Source organism: Lacerta agilis, chromosome 13 (genome assembly GCF_009819535.1).
Source record: "Lacerta agilis isolate rLacAgi1 chromosome 13, rLacAgi1.pri, whole genome shotgun sequence".
Taxonomy (NCBI): Eukaryota; Metazoa; Chordata; class Lepidosauria; order Squamata; family Lacertidae; genus Lacerta; species Lacerta agilis.
Window position 1 is genome coordinate 14,940,181 of NC_046324.1, and position 19,647 is coordinate 14,959,827.

General features: G+C 41.2%; 1 protein-coding gene across 1 annotated transcript in view; it reads left to right on the forward strand.

The window, feature by feature from the left end:
• The first annotated feature begins 89 nt into the window (after positions 1 to 89).
• The window catches only part of EFL1 (elongation factor like GTPase 1), a 62,454-nt gene continuing 42,896 nt past the window's right edge, over positions 90 to 19,647 (forward strand). Inside the window, exons 1-14 of the mRNA XM_033166617.1 lie at positions 90 to 185; positions 2,177 to 2,281; positions 2,589 to 2,656; positions 2,786 to 2,870; positions 3,493 to 3,626; positions 4,190 to 4,327; positions 5,403 to 5,617; positions 8,615 to 8,738; positions 9,759 to 9,835; positions 10,056 to 10,192; positions 10,798 to 10,920; positions 11,235 to 11,334; positions 18,173 to 18,312; positions 18,747 to 18,925. Of these exons, the coding sequence (XP_033022508.1) occupies positions 2,191 to 2,281; positions 2,589 to 2,656; positions 2,786 to 2,870; positions 3,493 to 3,626; positions 4,190 to 4,327; positions 5,403 to 5,617; positions 8,615 to 8,738; positions 9,759 to 9,835; positions 10,056 to 10,192; positions 10,798 to 10,920; positions 11,235 to 11,334; positions 18,173 to 18,312; positions 18,747 to 18,925 (1,611 nt within the window). The 5' untranslated portion in view covers positions 90 to 185; positions 2,177 to 2,190. The remainder of the gene's footprint in view (positions 186 to 2,176; positions 2,282 to 2,588; positions 2,657 to 2,785; positions 2,871 to 3,492; positions 3,627 to 4,189; positions 4,328 to 5,402; positions 5,618 to 8,614; positions 8,739 to 9,758; positions 9,836 to 10,055; positions 10,193 to 10,797; positions 10,921 to 11,234; positions 11,335 to 18,172; positions 18,313 to 18,746; positions 18,926 to 19,647) is intronic.

Below are 19,647 nucleotides of genomic sequence, written 5' to 3' on the forward strand. Positions count from 1 at the left end.
CCGGCCGCGCGCGCCTTGGGCGGAGCCTAGGCTCAGTTCTCCTTCCTTCGCTGCGCCTCTTCCCCGCCTTTGCTCCGCCCCCTCGGTCCGCCGCGCCTGCGCACGCGCAGAAAGGAAGAGGCGGACTTCCGGTTGCAACCGGCTCACGCTCCCTTCTTGTAAGTGGCCGGCGGGAGCTCCGTGAGGTGAGTCCCCCCCCGTTCCTAAAAGAGAGATAGGGAAGGAAGGGAGCGCGAGTCTTTCGCCGGCGGCAATGCGGGGGAGATAGGTGGGCTTTCGAGGTCCTTAATCCAAATTTCCGTCTTCAGGAAGTATCCTTGATACCTTCCAAGAGTAAATGGGGGGGGGGGGGGGGAGGCGGAGAAGCAGAATTGCCTCTGGGAAAGGGAAGCCAGTGGCGGGGAAAGGTTCAGTTGCCAAACTCACGGGGCCGGCCCGTTTCCCAATGCAAAAAAAAAATGAAGGTTGACAGCTGAGTTATGCAAGTAGCTAGCCTTCCTCCAGTGCCGGATTTAGGTATAAGCTAAACAAGCTATAGCTTGGGGTCCCCCCCAAAAAATTTAAAGGGAAAAGAAACCCTGGATGTACATTTCCACAATATAAGATAAAAAACAAGTAAAATAAAACATACATACATACATACAGCAACAGTGTTTTGTGTTGTGTAGGCTCCTATGATGTAAGTAATGGGCCCCGCCTGCTAGCTTGCTCCCTAAAATATCATATATAAAGGGCCCCATTACCTTCAGTAGCTTAGGGCCTCATCACACCTAAATCTGGCCTTGCTTACCTCGCAGGGTTGTTGTGGTGAGAAGCAAAGGAGGGTCATTGGGTGGGTGAAAGAGGAGTGTGTGCCCCCCTGGAGCTCCTGGGAGAGCTGAGTGGTTGGATGGAATCGGGGCAAAGTTGTCGCTATATTCACGTTGATTTACGCTTACAAATGCCAGGCTGGTTTGCTTTCAACAACAGCTTTTATACTGGGAGTGGTTGTTTCTGTAATTATTACCTTCACTGTACTTCATTTGCATCTGACTTTGCTGTTTAGGACTTAAGTTGCTGTTGTAATCTCATAGAGGCAGGTGTGAGGTCCAAAGAGCAGCTCCCGAGCATAGACAGTGTTTTTTAACTATTAATTACACTGCAGCTAAAGTATGAAAATTAGCAGCCATGACCTGGCTCAGGATGAAGCTTTTTGTTTGATGTGGCTGGGTGGTGGAGGTGGAGGAAGACTATGGATGTGCATTATCATTACTCCTGAGCACTGTTAAAAACTAGCTTGGTGAGTCTTTAGTGCTGTAATTTCTTCAGGGCCTTGAATGAGGCAGTAACCTAAGTTTTTGACAACAATGCAGGGCACTAGTTCCCTATGTACTTGACAGACTGGGTGTGTGTTTGGCTCATTAGGGAATACTTATTCTAGATTCCCTGTAGCTATTAACTTTGAGTGCTGGTACAGACGCATTCATGCTGATCTCCTATTATAGGGGTGGCCAACTTCCAAGAGACTGCGATCTACTCGCAAAGTTAAAAACTGGCAGTGATCTACCCCCTTTTGGGGTGTTCAGGTCAAAGTTCTTGAGCTTTTTTTTTAGGAAAGAAAGCACTGATTTGGGGGATTCACATAGAAGTTGTTGAGCTTCTTTAGAAGAAAGCGACATTGAGCTTTTTTTAGGAAGGAAAGCCCTGTTTTTGGTGGTTCAGGTCATTTTTGGGGTGCAGGGCAAAGAAGTTGAGTTATTTTTTTAGGGCAGCCAAAGTGTTTTAGTTTCTTTGGGGGAAGCCACTGATCTGCCGGTGATCTACCACAGACGTCCAGTGATCTACCGGTAGATCACAATATACCTGTTGGACATGCCTGTGAACCATAGTTTTTGCATGTGCATCCTGCGTAGATGGTGGTTTATTGGGGACAGGGGGAGAGTAAAGAAGAGAAGAGCCAAAATTCCACCCAGTACTAATCTCTTTCTTCATATTGCCTGGCTATCTGAATTTGGTCCAATTTAAAGAAGTTTTTAATATTTAATACTGTATTGTTTTAACACTTGATTGGGAGCTGCCCAAAGTGGCTGGGGAAACTCAGCCAGATGGGCAGGGTACAAATAAATTATTATTATTATATAACCTTGTAGCTTTCTGACAACTTTAATCTTTCCAATATGATTTTTTTTCCTTGCAGCAAAACATCCAACCATGGTTCTTGCAAGTTTGAATAAGACGATTGGACTTCAGAAAAAGACAGACTTCATTAGGAATATTTGTATACTAGCCCATGTGGACCATGGTAAGAGACACCTACGTTATGAACCGCATATAACACACATCCCTTGACAAATACACAAGCAGTCTTAAACAGGTTTTGTGTTATGGAATAACTGCTTGCTGCTCTGTAATGCAGTTGTGTATTAAATACCCGTAACTTATTTCTGACAACTTGCTACATGGGTGTGTAAGAAAGGCCCTAATAGATTGGTTAAAGGGAGGAGACATGCAGTCATGGGAGGATGGGTTTAATGTTTAATCTTAAATATAAGGGCTTGTTTTTCATTTTTGTTTGGTGTACTACTTTTCATTATCCTTTCTTCCCCCAGGCAAGACAACTTTAGCTGACTGCCTTATTTCTAGCAATGGAATAATCTCTAGCAGATTGGCAGGCAAGGTACAACTTAAACATTTCCAGTACATTATCCAGAATTTTTTCTCTATCCACATTTTCTCACACATAAGAAAAGTCTCTGAAAAATGTGAATACAGATTATTCTGTTTGTTTTTTTTACAATCCATATAGCTGAGATACTTGGATAGCCGAGAAGATGAGCAGATTCGAGGAATTACAATGAAATCAAGCGCAATTTCATTACATTTTGGAAAAGGTAATATAGTTAGCACATTCTGCATGTGCATTTAAACTGTTAAGTATTGTGTTGTTGAAATATAGTGCTCAAATAAAGTGTAAAGATTAGGATGGAATCTAAAATATTGATTATTATTTTTATTAAGCTACCTGCTGTAAGGCTCAGTTCAGGTGCAATGTTAAACCATGGTTTAGTGTTATGTGCTTGAGGAGACCTGAGCCTCAAGTTTGTGTGTTTTCCCCCATGGATGTGGAAGAGAAGAAAATGTAATTTTTCTATTTTTGCAGTTTGGAGCAAACTGCACTTTCCTATTACATCCTAATGCAGGAAACTAAGCTTTATTCAAACCATGATCATGATAGCTATTCAATGTACTCCAGTTGGAACAGAGCATTGTTCCTATTCAGATGTAATTAGGAGCTGAGGTTTGTTCAAAATCACAAATGGAAGCTTTAATCTTCCTCCCCAATTCATGAAGAAGGGGAGAGAGAATAGTGCTTTAGCTTGAAGTTCACACCTGCTCTTCTTAGTACTAAACCATGGTTTCATGTTAAATCAGAACTGATCCTAAATATGCTTTAAGTGGGCAAACACACTTTTAAAATGCTTGCTTTTAAAGCACTTCTTCCTTTGTTTCTAGATGGTCAGGAGTATCTGATCAACCTAATCGACTCCCCTGGCCATGTGGACTTCTCTTCAGAGGTGTCCACAGCTGTCAGACTCTGTGATGGATGCATCATTGTGGTAGATGCCGTGGAAGGAGTCTGCCCGCAGGTAATGAGGAAAACCTACTTCAGATAGAGGGAAGATAAATTAAAATCTTCTCATTCGGACATACCACCGTTCGACTAGTACATGGAATCATCAGCTATTTTTTACAATGCATTGGTAATTTAAAATGTAGTGTTATGTGCAAGATGGAGTTCAGAATATGTGGTAAAGGAGAGGGAGATGAATCCAATAATATATTTTTGTTGGCCATGTAATATTAATGTACTGGTAGAAATTGACATACGGATGTCTGTATCAATGTATCTTCCAAGAGGAAAATGGTCAGACACTAGACTTCAGTCAGCATTTGCAAAATGAACCAAACTTGGTTTAATTTTAACCACTGTTGGCGATCCTTGTGCATAATGCTGAAGCAGTATTTGTGTTATGCGTATGGGGGAGGGAGCCGGGAGCTTACATGAAGAATGCAGGCTTGGTAAGAAAGGTTCATACCACCCAGATTCCTAACCAAGGGTCGGTTACCAGGCCAGAGTTATACAGTAGCTCATATTTTCCTCAGCTGTTTTATGGCACGGTGTCAATATACTTGTTTTCCTTTGCACTAGACTCATGCAGTTTTGCGGCAGGCTTGGCTAGAAAATATTCGTCCAGTTCTGGTGATTAATAAAATAGATCGTCTCATAATGGAGCTCAAGTTTACCCCTCAGGAAGCATATTCTCACCTTAAGAATATCTTGGAACAGGTATGAGAGTTCTAAATAGCTTGCTTATTTGTAATCAGCAATAGTTGTAGAATGAAAGGGACAGCAAGTAAACTAGGCATTGTGTGCTCCTATTTGGACTACTTCAGCCTTCAGATGTTTTGGACTACAATTGTTAGCAGCACCAGCCAAAGCATATAGAGGGCACCAGGATGGCGGAAGGCTGGATTACTGCAGTATGCTCTGAAGGACAGTATTTTCAAAAACTTCAGAAGTTCAAGAATGCAGCTGCCTAGTTATTAAATGGTGTCCATCACAGACAACATATTCCACCAAGTCTGAAGCAGCTCCACTGACTTATTGTTAGCATTCTGGTGAAATTCAAAATGTTGTATTTTACCTTAATCAGCCAGAATAGTCTGGAACGAGAATACCTTAGGCGTTGTGTAAGTAAATTTTAAGTAGTGTCCTTAGAGCTAGCTATATCTGGTTCCTTAAGGGCCATATCTCAGTTTGGTTTTTCTCTAGATTGGACCCATGGTGTGAGGATTTACCACTTTCCACTGAAATTCACTCCTTTGCTAAAGAAAGAGTCAACCCTCTTCCTTGTTGGTTAGAAATACCTTAACTGTAATGTGCAGCTTGGCTCTTATGGATTATCTTTTTCCTATCTGCTATTTCCCATGTGCTCTGGGCCATCAGATGAGGCTCTGCTCTTGAGTATCCTGCTAAAACACCCAAGTATTAGGAATATGATCTTCTGAAGGAATATATAGCTCTGGGACTGCTCAGAGGACCAGCTATATTCATGATTTTAGCAAAATGGCAAAAACAGCTCAGGTTCCAGAGAACCTCTGGGATGATTGCCTGAAATAATAATAATAATAATAACAATATGAATAAGAATAAATATTTATACCCTGCCCATGTATTTTTTGTTTGTTTTAATTTTGATAGTGTAACTGCTGTCTGAAATGGTTTTTAATAATTAGGTATTTCTGGTATTTTGGTGGGCATAAACATTTGTTTTAGGAATTCTGCTTGTAAGTTGCCTTTAAATCCTCTTTAGGGGCAGCAAGGTAGGATATTATGAAAATAAACTGGAATGTCTCTCTAGGTGAATGCAATCACTGCAACACTCTTCACTTCGAAAGTTCTTGAAGAAAGGGCGGAGAAAGAAATGGAAACTCAGTTGACTTCTGATTCTTCACATGGTGACCAAGTTTATGACTGGAGTGCAGGCTTGGAATTTTCTGATGATTCCCAACTTTACTTTTCACCCGATCAGGGGAACGTGGTATTTGCCAGTGCAATTGATGGCTGGGGATTTGGGTGAGTTTATTAGTCATTTGATCATATATTTTCATTAAGGTAGATGAAGTTTTCTGTTTTGTCTTTGTATAAATCTTACTGCAGTGCAGACTAAAATTTTTTTTTGGGGGGGAGTGTTTTCAGAGCTTAATCATTTAATAGACAGAAGTAAAAATAAATAAACCCACAGGTGAGTGAATGGTTCTATCTAGAGAGGATTGCTGCACTGAAGATTCCCAGTCTGCTTCTGTTGCAAGAACTACTTCAGATCAGAATTCACAAGAGGAAGCATTCATTCAGATGCCTTCTGTCTAGACTGCTTCAGGAGTTCTTAAAAGTTAAAACTCGCATTTTGAGTTGTGGCCAGAAGCATACTGGTGAACACTTATGTGTATTTCAGTGGAGCTGCTTGCTTCTACCTTGGGTGCTTAAAATTCCAAATAGGTGTAAACCTTGGACCAAAAAGAGAATAAAACTACCAAAAAACAAACAAACCACCACCTGCTATTCACCCTTGAAATGCTTTTTCAGCCTCCTTATAGTCAATTGCATGCTGGTAGGGGAACACATAAATGGGCTTAGGACCTATCTGTCCAAGGCATTTAAATGTTGTTAAATCTGATTGTTGTTATTTTATTGTTATTTCATTTCTATACCGCTTTATATTTATATATCTCAGAACGGTTTACAGCATATTAAACCTCAATAAAACAATGCAGAATCAAACATTTCTGAAGAAAGTCAAATATAAAGTACACATTCAAAGCAACACAATGAACAGGAAGCCAAAATACCATCCCAAAAATTTCAAAATAAAACACTGATCAGTGTTAACATTTTTTTTTTTTGCTGATCGTGTTTTTGTCAAAAAGCACTGAGTGGGGGCCTCTCTGAGGTATGTTTTGAAGCATTCCCAAATATTGTAACCCTTAAGAGAAAATATTGGGACTTGAGAAACCTAGGAACAAAAATTTGGGCCTTCCGTTGAGGTCAGACCAGTGCAAAACTGATTATTTCCATTCCAAAATGCAAACCTTAGGCTACTCAGCTATATTTTTCATGGACGTAAGCACAGGCAATTTGACAGATTTTACTGTCATTCCCACCATGATACATCTCTGGTCTAATTTTGCACTCTGCATAGGCTCTGTGAGGCTAGCAGCCCCGGCTTTACTGCCTCCCATTTGTCTGCATCTTTGAGCTGCTTCCTAGTTTACCCGGCAATTGTGTTTGCCACTGCTCAGGCTGCAGAAGCATTTCCCGCAGCAGACACATAAAGCAGGAAAGGCAGGCACATCTCGACTTGAAAACACAGTTTGAGCTGTAGCCTGTCAGGCTCTCCGTGTGCAACGGCGAGCATTTAATAGCATTCATCTTCACTTCACACATTTCTGCTTCATGAAATGACTTTGTAGCACCAGGATAGCTACTGCCAAGGAATTTGTAACATTAAATGTTAAGCAGCTCCTCCTTATATGCACAGAAGTGGGGTGTAGACGACCAGAAATTGAAATCTTGTCGCAAGTTCTCTTGCTGTTCACACTGGGGAAGAGAGGATGAAAGAAGCTTTTCTCTTGGCAGGTGCATAGGAAACAGGAGGGTGGATTCAAGAAGGTGGTTTCTGCATGTGCTGTAGAAGGAAGCGAGGGGCAGGTGGGGCTCGTGAACCTGGGAAGGTAGCCCATTTGGAGAAGAAAACTCTGGTCCTAAACCTCTGCTGCCTTGCGGGCTATCCTTGGGAGAAGAAAAGGCTACGGAGTAAACCCTATACAAATCAGGAAAAATAAAATAAAAACTTAGCGATCAACTTAATAGTCTGAACAGAAATTGCATCAAAATTGAATGCTGATGTTTTGTTCAGAGATGATTTGGTTAAGAGGTTGGCATAAATGCTGATGGTAAAATTGCTCATTTAGTTTTGATCTGGAAATGGAAGGCAAATTAGGAACTCATTTACAAATACGGTAGCTGGAGTTTATTTGTAGCTTTCTGGAATAAGAGTTTTGGACAAAACATAGCTGATGCATACTATCATGCTGATACTCTTTTTTAAAAAAACCTAATTGTTGCACTGCTTTTCAAGAAAACATTCTTCCCAAGCTACATATCGAACATACAGTAGAATGCAATTTAAAATATTATAAAACAACATAAAATTTCTAAAACAGTACCCAACAACTGGTAGCTAAAAGGACCATACTATAAAATGATCAAAATATGGCCAAAATACTACACACTTAAGTTAGCTGGTTAAAAGTGTAGTAAAGCGGTAGACCTTTAAAGCCTGTTTAAAACCTGCAAGGGGTGGGGCTTTTCTGATATCCCAGTGGAATCACATTATGCAGTTGTGGGTTCCACTGTTGAAAATGCCTTCATCTGTGTGTTTGCCTTATGTTAAGGTTCAACTGTATCAATACCTGTTCATGTCTGTTAAACCTAGCTGGTATTCGGTCCTCGTAAACAGCGCCTGGGCGGAAATCGTTTTAATGTCTGGGGAAATCGGAATATATAGCAACCCACGTCAGAAATGTAGATTTTGGTGAATTTTATTGTAAATTGCTCAAAAAATCACTTTTTCTTCCAAGATTTTGCAAAGCTCAACAACTTTGCTCAAAAAAGCTCAGCAACTATTGTGTCCGGAATTTCATTTTGAAATATGGCAACCCTAATTTTTGTGGCAGCTCATTCATATAAGCAAGTCATAATGGCTTCTATCATCAAGTGATGACCATTCATGTATGAACTCCTCTATCTACAGTGGGGTCAGGAACTTGAGGCATGCGTGCTGGTGTTTGTTCTTTCACTGGAGTGTTCTGAGACATCTGACTCAAAACATGCCAATTGTTCTCACTGTCACTGCAAGGATGCTATGTGAGCATCTGGTCTGCAGACAGAATACAGCTACGCTTGTCAAATGTGTAAAATGATTGCTATGTAGGTTGAAGCAGATGCCTTATTTTGAAAAATGCTTTAGTTTTGATACGTTTGGGTAACAAATTATTTTTGCTTATTACCCAGCATTGAGCATTTTGCCAAGCTGTATAGCCAGAAGATTGGAATCAAAGCTTCAGTACTGCTGAAAACCCTGTGGGGAGATTATCATCTAAATACAAAAGCTAAGAAGATCATGAAAACTGACCAGGTGAGTTCACTGGCGTATAACTTGCTCTTAATTTTCTTTTTTCCCTACCAGAAAAGTTACTTGCCAGCAAATGAGTATGCAGTATTGCCACTTTCCTGGGATCTGAACAATTTTGTTTTTAATCTTGACCACCCCGGTCAAGCAAATATGTAGTATATTGCAGCTGCTATGATGATTCTCGATATACCTCACCAATGTACATTTACAACCTCGGATCTCTGCCACTTCATTCTACGGCATCTGTAGACTAGACCTTAGATTCTGTTACCAATGCTTATATCTTATTTATGCAAACGTAAGATTCAATCCAGTTCACTGTGATCACATAATCTGGGTGTGGAAGGTGCCAAATGTGTTCCTTGGATGAACAAGCGTCCCATTCGCTGGAACGGTTTGATGCAATGCCTTGCACATGCGCTCAGGGGAGTGGCGGTTGTAGTTACCACTGCAATAGGTGATTGGGACGATCAAAGCTGACAAAACGATTGGACAGAGACGTGGGTGCAAATCCTTGCATGCTGCTGTACTTGAAGATTTTTCAGTTCAGGGATGAAAGAACAGATTGGTAGATCTTGTTGCAACTGAACCGCGGTAGATGATAGGATGGAGAAGCAACATCCAAAAAACAATTATTGATAATCTGGAACATTGCAAGCATGATACTGTTATGAGGGGTCTTGTCGGGGGGGGGGGGTTGTTAGGCTATATGGCTGAGTCCCTCTTCTAATTCCTGGATCCAACATGGATTCCATTGCTGGAATACCCAGGCCAGCCTGGTAACCCCTGCTAAGCATGGGTTGTTAAAGTTACAAAGGGATTGGCTCTGAGCCAGAGGACAAATGGGTGGGCCTCCCTCCCTCCCTCCCTCCCTCCCTCCCTCCCTCAACTGTCACTTAGACTTTATAGTGAATCCTCAACCTATGGGTCCACATGTGGATGTTACCCCTGTATGTGTCTGAATTGAACTCCCCCCTGTGTTATAAAGGGCATCCTAAGTTTATCTTTACCACTTTCTTCCAGTTGAAAGGAAAGAAGCCTTTGTTTGTGCATCTGGTGCTGGAAAACATATGGAGCCTCTATGAAGCAGTTACAAACAGGTAAACAAAAAGCATCCCCGAGTCACATTTTCTTGATGGCAGAGGTGGGGAATGCCAATTCAGATTTTCACTTTTCACGACAGGCAGGGGATTTGTTGTTTATGCTAAATGCCCTTGTTGCTCAACTGTATTATTGGGTCATTTCTAAGTGCTTTTTGTTTTTCTTTTTAAGATGATCAGATGTAGTGCTGTAATTGCATGGTGTGTGCTTTCTTTGTAGAGACAAGGAGAAAATTGATAAAATAGTCTCCTCCCTGGGATTGAAAATTGGTGCCCGTGAAATGCGCCACACAGATCCGAAGGTTCAGCTTAATGCCATTTGCAGCCAGTGGCTCCCAATATCGGAGGCCGTTCTCTGTATCCTTAAGGAAATAGCTTTTTACCATTTACTAAAAGCTTATACTGTCTCATGCACTAGAGATTAGTCCGCCAGTTTGTGTGAGGGAGGTGGAGTTTGGAGAATTGAATACAGGCAACGTCCTATGTTCCTTATAAGTCAAACCATTGGTCCATCTAGCTCAGTTTTGCTTATGTTGACTGGGTTTCAGACAGGGGACATTGCCAACTCTAACTGGAGATGCTGGGACATGACTAGGAACCTTCTGTATGCAAAGCAGAGGCTGTGAGCTACGGCCCTTCCCTAGTATTGTCCATCAGCCGCAGTAGCTTCCTGCCTGCTTCAGTCATCTCATAGTCAACTTGAGCACCCAACCACTGCCAGAGAGACTTGAGTTGCTCTTCTCTTCCCACTCCCCATGCTTCCTAGTGCCTTCAAGGATCCATCCCCTCAAACGCTTTAGATACGGTTCATATTTGCGTCATCAGGCAAGTCTTGGCTTTGGGCAAACCCCTGTCCAAGGTCTGTATTTTGACTTCACTGGATACTAGACTATAGTTTCTGCACAGCCTCCTGTTTGTAGCCTCCCTTCTCAATGTGTATATCCTTAGCACTGTGCTTTAAGCCATGGTCTGTAATAAACTCCCTAGTCCTCTTGATATCACAGCTGAGAGAGTGGAAAAACTGTTGTGCGTTGGAGCTAAAACATTTGATTCTCTACCGCAAGAAACTCAAGACCTGAAAGACGGTAAGTAAATTTTGGCAAATTACAGCTTAAATCCTATTCAGATGAGTCTCATTTTTAAAAATTCCATAAACCCTGGTGTCGCCTAATTGAAAAACTAAATGTCCTAAAAGATGTTTTGGTTTTAAATCTGGGCAGAATTCAGCTTTCTGCATCCATGCTGCAAGTTGGCTCAGAAGCACAGGCTGAAATCTCATACAATTTTCCCTCCTTGATTCACTCACTAACTTGTTATTTAACAAATAACATATAAAGCCAGGGACTTTCTCATCAGACCATGGGAAAACATGTAACTCTCTCGTTTTATGTTTGCTTAGCGTTTATGAAATGCAGCAGTGAAGAAACTGCCCCAGTCATTGTCTTTGTTTCCAAAATGTTTGCAGTGGATGCTAAGACATTGCCACAGAACAAACCAAGGTGAGAAAATGATGCCATTTGATCTCCTCCTGCTCAATGGCATTAGACGCTAATTCACAGTATACAAGTCTAGATTGCTTCTGATCTGCGCCTGGTAAAATTATTTGCCCTTATCTGAAACTAAGTCAGCTGTTTTCAAGAAAGAGTTGGTAAATGCAGACTTGTTCAACATTTTATTGGTGGTTTAAAGAATAAATGCTTTGTCAAAGAGTTAAACGTTATGGTGAACATACAGACATTGTATCTAAGTGAATTACAAACTTCAATTGGTATCTCTATAGCTTGCTCAAATGATATAAGTTAGTTGGTCTCGTAAGGTGCTACTGGAAGGAATTTTTTATTTTGTTTTAATTTTGTGTTTGTTTTATGTGGAGAAGCTATGGATTCTTCCAGGTGCTTTTGTAAGCTTTTTGACAACTTTCTGTTTCCATATAAACTTCAGAAGTTGTTCCTTTCTTTTACCCCTTCACCTTCATACCTCTCCTAGATAGAAAGGAATTATTGCCATAAAACATCCTGCATGCAAGTAAATACAGAATCTTGGTACTCAAACAACTTGGAACCCAAACACTGCAAACCCGGAAGTTAAGTGTTCCGGTTTGTGAACTTTTTTCCGAAGCCGAATGTGCTCCGTTTTGAGTGTTACGCTTCTGATTTGAGTGCCACACTTCTGTTTTGAGTGCCACACTTCCGTTTTGAGTGTTACGCTGAGGTCTATCTGTTTTTGCTATTTATTTTGCATTTTTGTTTTTGTGGCTCTTTTTGTTTTGTTTTTGTGACTGTGTGGAACCCAGTTCGGCTACTAATTGATTGTGTGACTGCAATACATTGTTTATTGCTTTCATTTTATGGATCGATGCTCTTGTTAGATAGTAAATTTCATGTTAAATTGCTGTTTTAGGGTTTGTTTTTAAAAAGTCTGGAACAGATTAATCCATTTTGCATTACTTTCTATGGGAAAGTGCCCCTTGGTTTTGGAACGCTTTGGTTTTGGAACGGTCTTCCGGAACGGATTAAGTTTGAGAACCAAGGTACCACTGTAGTATGTGAATGCAGGATATTCCAGTGTAATTGTTGCTTTCTGCACAGGAGGAGCCTCTTGAACTCAGTTGGGTAAAGAAGTGGTGACAGTGGAAAAACTGCAAAGGAAGGAAGGAAGGGAGGGAGGCTTTGTACCTGCAGTAAAAAGGCCACTACTTGATGTCTACATGCCTCATCTTCCAAACCTGGCTTGCTGTAAACATTGCTTAGATAAGCTCCCACCAATGAGCACTCCAGATTGCTACTTGTGCCATTGGGGCTCTGAAAGTGACTGAACTTTATCCAGTTAGATGGAGTGCCGTGGTCAGTATTAGGAACTCCTATGGGCTTGATTATTATTATTTTGCACCCTAACTTAAGAGACGCAAAAAAAATTGGCTTGAAGCAGCACTGGGTATTTAGACCACTAGATGGTAGTATTCAGCTGTCTGTAAGTGGACTTCAGTGTCTTTTTATAGCGACTGTCATAGATTTTGCTTCTACTTCTGCAACTCAGCAGCAGGAGTTTATGAATAAGAGTGAAATTAGGTTGAGTCAGGTGCTTCTTCCTGGGTTCACGATCATGAGGTGGCAAGCAGTGGGGGTGGATTAGTGAAATAACTTGCGTTACGGCACTAAAAAGTATTTTAAATGCCTTGATAGTTCTATGTTTATGTAGTTTTAATTCTTTCTGTGGAAGATGAAGTGTTGTCGAGACTCAGGATTATTTCATGTGTATGTTTGAATGCACTTTCTCTGTGTGTGTGTTCAAATATTTTCAACCCAACACCTGCTGAAATAAAAGTTCTTTGCAGCAGATACAGATTATTGACAAGAGATGGACTCCTCATGTTATTAAAGTGCTTTGTTCCAAATGCTTGGGAGCCACTGAGTAAAAACCCTGTTTCTTGTTGTCACCCTTCTAAAATGCCACAGTGAAGGCATATGGCACAAAACCTGATTGCAACTGGTATGTGAGCCTGGATAGCTCAGTTGGTTAGAGCATGATGCTGATAACTCCAAGGTTGCAGGTTTGATCCCCGTATGGGACAAATGCATATTCCTGCTTTACAGGGGGTTGGACTAGATAATCCTCAGGGTCCTTTTCAATTCTACAATTCTATGATTCTTTTTTTAATTTTTTTATGTTAAAAAGCAAACGGCACCTATTGTTTCCACTTTCAATTCATGGACTTTTTCACAGTTTGTTTACGTTTGGTGAGAGACATTTTTGCCATAGACATCTTGCAGTTGGGGCAGAGGGGAGAGAGATGGGGACATTATTCTTTCATTCTATTGTCTATTCTTAGTGTGGGTGGGTTGTGTCAGCATTACATGGGTAGGTCTTTTATTTGTGTATTTACCGGTAATTATTTTTATTGATATTGAGAGAGGTTAGGGGTTCCCGAGCTTGGTTGGTTGTGTTTAGTTGATTGTGGTGTGGCTTATTTGTGTGAGGGAGGCGGGCTAGGTTGTTGGGTCAGGTTAGCTATATTGATTCGTATGTTCTTAAAGTGGACAGGTCATTTTCCTGTTGTGCTGCGTATATAATAAAGGGGAACTACACTGCGGTAAAGGCATCCTCCGTAGCTTGTCCCCATGCTAGTTTGAGTTTGTTGATTAACTTTTCTAGTACGGCGGTTTCCCATACATTTTGGTACCTGTGGTCTATGTTCACTCCTGATAGGTCCTTCCAGTGTCTAGTTATGATATTTCTAGCTGTTGAAAGTAAGTGACTTATGAGTTCCTTGTACTGTGTGTTGTTGTCCTGGAAGATATTTAATAGGGCGAGTTCTGGAGTTGCTTCTGTTACCTGTTTTGTTATTTTGGGAATTTCTGCAGCACTAATATCTAGAAGGATTGGACTTTGGGGCATTCCCACCAAATGTGGAAGTATGTGCCTATTGCGGTGCGACTTCTCCAGCATTTTATGATTCTATGTGGACAGAGAATATAGAGAGGTAGCTGGTATGCAAGTCTCAAGTTATGACTTGGTGAGCTTTCATTGGTGTTAAGCTAAGAATCCCATATTCTCTCACATAATACATTCTGAAAGGTTCCTTCCTTCGCTTTCAGGCCCAAACTGATGTGCCTGTCACCTGGAAGATTCATTAGGTAGATCACTTTAGTAGATAGCTGTGACGAGTGTCACTTGGCATCCTGAAGCATGGGTAGGGAGCCTGTGGACCTCCAGATATTGTTGGACTCCAGCTTCCATCAGCCCGAGCCAATATGGCAGATGGTCAGGGTGATGGGAGTTGTAGTCCTATAGCATCCGGAGGGCCACAGATTAGCCACCCTTGATTTAAGTAGGATTCACATCCTTAAATGCTGAGGGCTCTTCACAGATGTCTCTTAGAGAGTAGCTGGAGTGTTACATCCTGTTAACTGTTAACAATCCAGGTAGTAAAAAGAAAGTTTTTAGAAGAATACTTAATATGGTGTTTTTAGTCTTACTTTATATGTATACTGTGATTCTTTTTTTTTTTTGCACTGTGTATCAAGCCACATTTTTTTTTGCAATAGCTGTTCCCTTTAAATCAGCTACAGCTGCCTAAATTGGTTTTATTTTAATCGCAGCTTGATTCCCCCCCCCCCACACCTCCAGGTTTCTTCCCCCATCCCATCTGCTTGATTTCATTGGGAGACTTAAGCACGTGTCTGATTCTCTCATCAGTTGAAATTAGTGGGATTCCAAGTGCTTACCTTTGGCAGGATCATGCTCACAGTTGGCACTAAATGCTTTTTTAATGACTAGGGGGTCATGGGTTCTTTGCTGTCTTTAAAAGTTATCTGCTTGCTAAGACATGGAGGCAGAGGCGCTCTGGGTTGGACTTGTCTGACAGTAGTCTATACTGCATAGATAACTTTTTCCTGCAACTCCAAAGAGCTTGGGAAATTCAAAGGCTTTCTTTCCTTCTTTTATGCCAGGAACTTCTCAGCATGGCATTGCCGCACCCTCTTTGAATGCCTCCTCAGTGAAGCTTTTGGCTTAACCCTTTAGCCTTCAACCTCTGAATCGCATTTCTGCATACCTGTCCTCTGATGCCCTTTGTATTTCCCTCCCCCCCCCCCCGGTCTTCCTTACTGTCTAAAATAAGATCATAAGTTTTTTGTTGCTAGGACCTGCTTTTTTTAAGAGCGGGCAGCTGGATCAGACTAAAGGTCCATCTGGTCCAGACTCCATCTTCCCCGCAGCAGCCGACCATATACCCTGTGGAAGCTTGCAAGCAGGGCATGAAAGCAATAAGCTCTCTCCTGTTGCTGTTGGTCTTTGGAGACAGTGGTGCACTGCCTCTCAACGGTGAGAGTGCTTAATAATCATAGAATTGTAGAGTTGGAAGGGTCTCTAGTCCATGGCAGATTGCCTTCCAAGCTCTGCTTTAAAATCTCTTATGCTGTGGATGCTTTATAGTTGAGATTCCTGCATTGCAGGGGGTAGTTCCTACTGTCCCGAGTGCAGTAGGTCTATAGTCTTCATGGATGTTGGTACTGTCTGTCTGTCCATCCCCCCCTTCTCCCCCTACCCCTCTATTACACTTTTGGCATTCAATGCCCATCACTCCTGCCTGGTTTGAAGATAAGATAAGATAAGATTTCTTTATTGCCATTGTATAAGTACAAGTACAACATTGTACATGTGCAACGAAATTGAATGCCATCCCATAAAAACAAGACAAAAAACAAAAAAACACATTTTCAGCCACACATGCACATACATACACACCCATCACAACTCTCCAAGGTCATATTATCTGGTTACAGCATTTAATATGGTTATAGCTCTGGGGTAGAAACTATTTTTTAATCTATTTGTTCTTGCTTTAATTGTTCTATATCTCTTGCCCGAAGGCAGTGGTGCAAAAAGACTGTATCCCGGATGAGATGGATCCTGTAAAATATTGTTTACTTTTTTAAGGCAGCAGGAACTGTATAGTTCTTCCAAAGATGGGAGAGGGTGAACAATAGTCTTTGGGGCTGTGGTTATGACCTTCTTCTGGAGTACCTTCCTCTCCATGGCTGTGCAACTGGAAAACCAAGCACAAATACAATATGTAAGAATGCTCTCTGTGGAGCCTTGGTAGAAGGACACCAGCAGTCTCTCACGCAGATTGTTCTTCTTTAAAAGTCTAAGGAAATAAATTCTCTGCTGGGCCTTCTTTACCAGAGCAGTAAGGTGAAGGAGGGAAAGTCAAGAAACGGCTCCTAAAACGGTCCTTTGCTGTAGCAGAGACAAATAGATGAGCTTCTTGACAGGTGCTGCTGGAAGTGGTTTTTATAGTACTCTGCTCTGTTCTTTGTGGTGTTTTATGGCTGGCTTTATTGTGACACAAAAAGCAATCTCGTAAGCCACTCGAGGAGGTTTGGCTGGAGAGCTGGGTACAAATCCTAAAAACAAGTAAATAGAATTATTCTGAAGATTTCACAACTCTTTCTCTCTCTCTCTCTCCTTCGTCTGCCTAAATCCTACTTCTTCAAGCAGAACTTGCCACAAAATTGTTGCTTCCCTGTTCAGTTCTGCATGTTCTTGCTTCCTTTTGTTTTCCAGCTAGCAGCTTATTTACATGTCTTCAGCTCAAAGGCTTGTGTGTGCGTGTGTTTCATCCCTTAACTCGCTTGTTTTTACAATCTCCTATTCCCCGAAGGATGTTTTTTTAAGTGATCTGTAAGCTACGCAGCCTCTGTGTCAAGTAACAACTTTCCAAATGTGTGTCATCAAATGAAAGTAAATGTGTGTTTTTTTATACCTCCCAAAGATCTCTGTGCGATCTTCTGAATAAATACCGACATGAATTTGCATCAAAAGGCTCTGTGCATTGTAGTGCAGCCGAGTCCCTTGGCTGTGAATTGTACTTCATTGGTGGTTTAAGTTGACCCTGAGCAGCTCCATCTATTATGGGGCAAGGACAATGTTCAGCAGCACATCCTGTCAGAACTGCAGGGCAGTATTTGTGGATAGCACCTACTTATGAAATTAACAAAGTAAAGTGGGGTCTCTGAAGAGGAAGGGAACCATTTATTGTGGCTGCTTTGAAGTGCAGCCTTTGTTTGCAGGGAAGACAAATCTACACATGGATCCAACCAACACACATGGAATAAATTTTAAACCGGAAGCAGTCTTTGAATAGTCCAGTGGCTATTAAACAATTGAAAAGGAAGTATCCCTGAGACACGTTTAATTTTTACCCTTACATAAGTAAAAGCTATTTTCTTCACATGCTAATTGTTGAAACTGAAGCATGCAATTTCTTTTTTTAATTGAAAATTTCAGTAAGTTGTTATAAAGCAATTAAACTAATGACTGATGCTGTATAATAAGAACAGCTCGTCGTTGGCATGATATCCAGGTGGCTGATTTTTAGCCTCCTACTGCATGCACTTCCTGCCAGCAGTTGGCCAGAATATCTGACTTGCATTTTTAAAATTACTCATCCTTTAATGTGTGGCAAATGGAAAGGCTGCTTCCTTTTTTTATTATTCTGCTGCACTAGAGAAACCCCAACAACATCCAGGAAAACTTCCATGATGATGTCACCATGCTGAGGATGTAAGATATAATCCCAACTGGGCAGGGGTGAAGCTCACTGTAATGAGATCTGATGCCATACTCCTCCAATTGAGGATATGATGAATTTGTTGAAATGCCACCAGCACAAGCAGAGGCAATTGTCTTCCTTGATTGCTCAGATTTATATTGTTTTACAAGACTGTCAGGGTACTTTCTCAACTGTTTTTGAGGAACTGCAAAGGTGGTATCTGCTGTCCAGAAAAGCTTCCCCCCCAAAAAAAAATTAATGTTGTTTCAAATGATACATAGGCCTCTGTCACAAGATGAAATAGCCCAAAGACGTGATATTGTAAGGCGACGACATGCTGAGAAGTTAGCAGCGAATCAGGGGCAGGAGTTGGCACAAGAGATGATTGGAGGAAATACAGTGGACCAAGTTCTAAAGACAGGTGAGATGAAACGCATGCTAGGGAAGATGATTCGGTGAATGTGTTTGATTCATGATCAGTAATGAAGTGCTACTGCTTTTGTCATTCTAAATAAAGCATGGCAGATCAGCCTATGGGCAAGATCCAGTCCACCAAACCTTTGACTATAGCGAAGAGTACAGAACACCCATGGATTTTAACCCCAGTAGTGACACTGGGCTGGGTAGAGAAGATCTATATCTCTCCTGACCCCTGCTCACCAGATGATTGAACTGGTGAAGAGAGGAAAGGCATTTGGATTCAAATATGCTGCCATTTTTATCCAGTTGACTGGATATTGGCATAAGTTTGGTTTGTTGCATTAATGGTTGCATATTACTTTAACCAGTCTTGAGTGCAAGATGAAGGAGAAAAGAAATAGAGAAATGAATGTTTGCACCTCAACCCTTCCTTAGACGATGATCAACCACCTACAAGTCAAATGGAGACGATGACCCTGGCTGCTGCAAAACGGGAAGCCGAAAATAAGGACGCCTTTGTGGCTTTTGCAAGGGTCTTCAGTGGAGTTGTGAGAAGGGGACAAAAGCTCTTCGTTCTTGGACCAAAATATGATCCTGCTGAGTCGCTGCACAAGGTAAGCCCCTTTTCCTTATCTCACAAAGTGTGCTTTTGAAAAGTTCAATCTCCTACCCCACCAAGAGATGGACAACTTTTGGCACTTGGGGAGGTGGGTTGATGGATGGAAACAGATCTGGCCCTGTGCCTTCAGCTGCTGATCACACTCAAGGTTTTTTGCATGTGTGGCATCCCAACTTCTGTCTCATTTGGCTCTTATTTGGGTCTGTTTGGAGCAAACATGAACCCTACCAGCCACACTCTCCTTTTGTCTTGGGCATTAGCAAGAAAGTTTCCTATAATTTAGCTTGGCATTGCCTGTTCGGAGAAATAATAATAATTGGGGGATTTGTGGTATTCCATTTTCTTTACTTCTGAGAACCTTGTAATCAAGCTTTCTCTTGCAGCTTAGAATGTAAAGGAAGAAAGTGTTCTTGTTTATTCTTAATGTTGCCTTTTTGTTTTTTCCAGAAGAATGTATCGAAAACTTTTTTCCTAGAACAGTATCCATTACTGAATGGCTCTTTTCTCTCCCTTTCCCCATGTTTATTTCCGTATTTACGTGGGATTTACATACACTTAATAGTAAATACTTCTAAGTGGTGTACATATAATAAAATACACATAAGAATTATTGCTGAAATTCAGAGTTGGAAGACTAGTCAGCCCTAGCTAATCAAGATATAAATCAAATCAGCAGTCAAAGAATGTACATTATAAAATTAAATTACATACATTTCA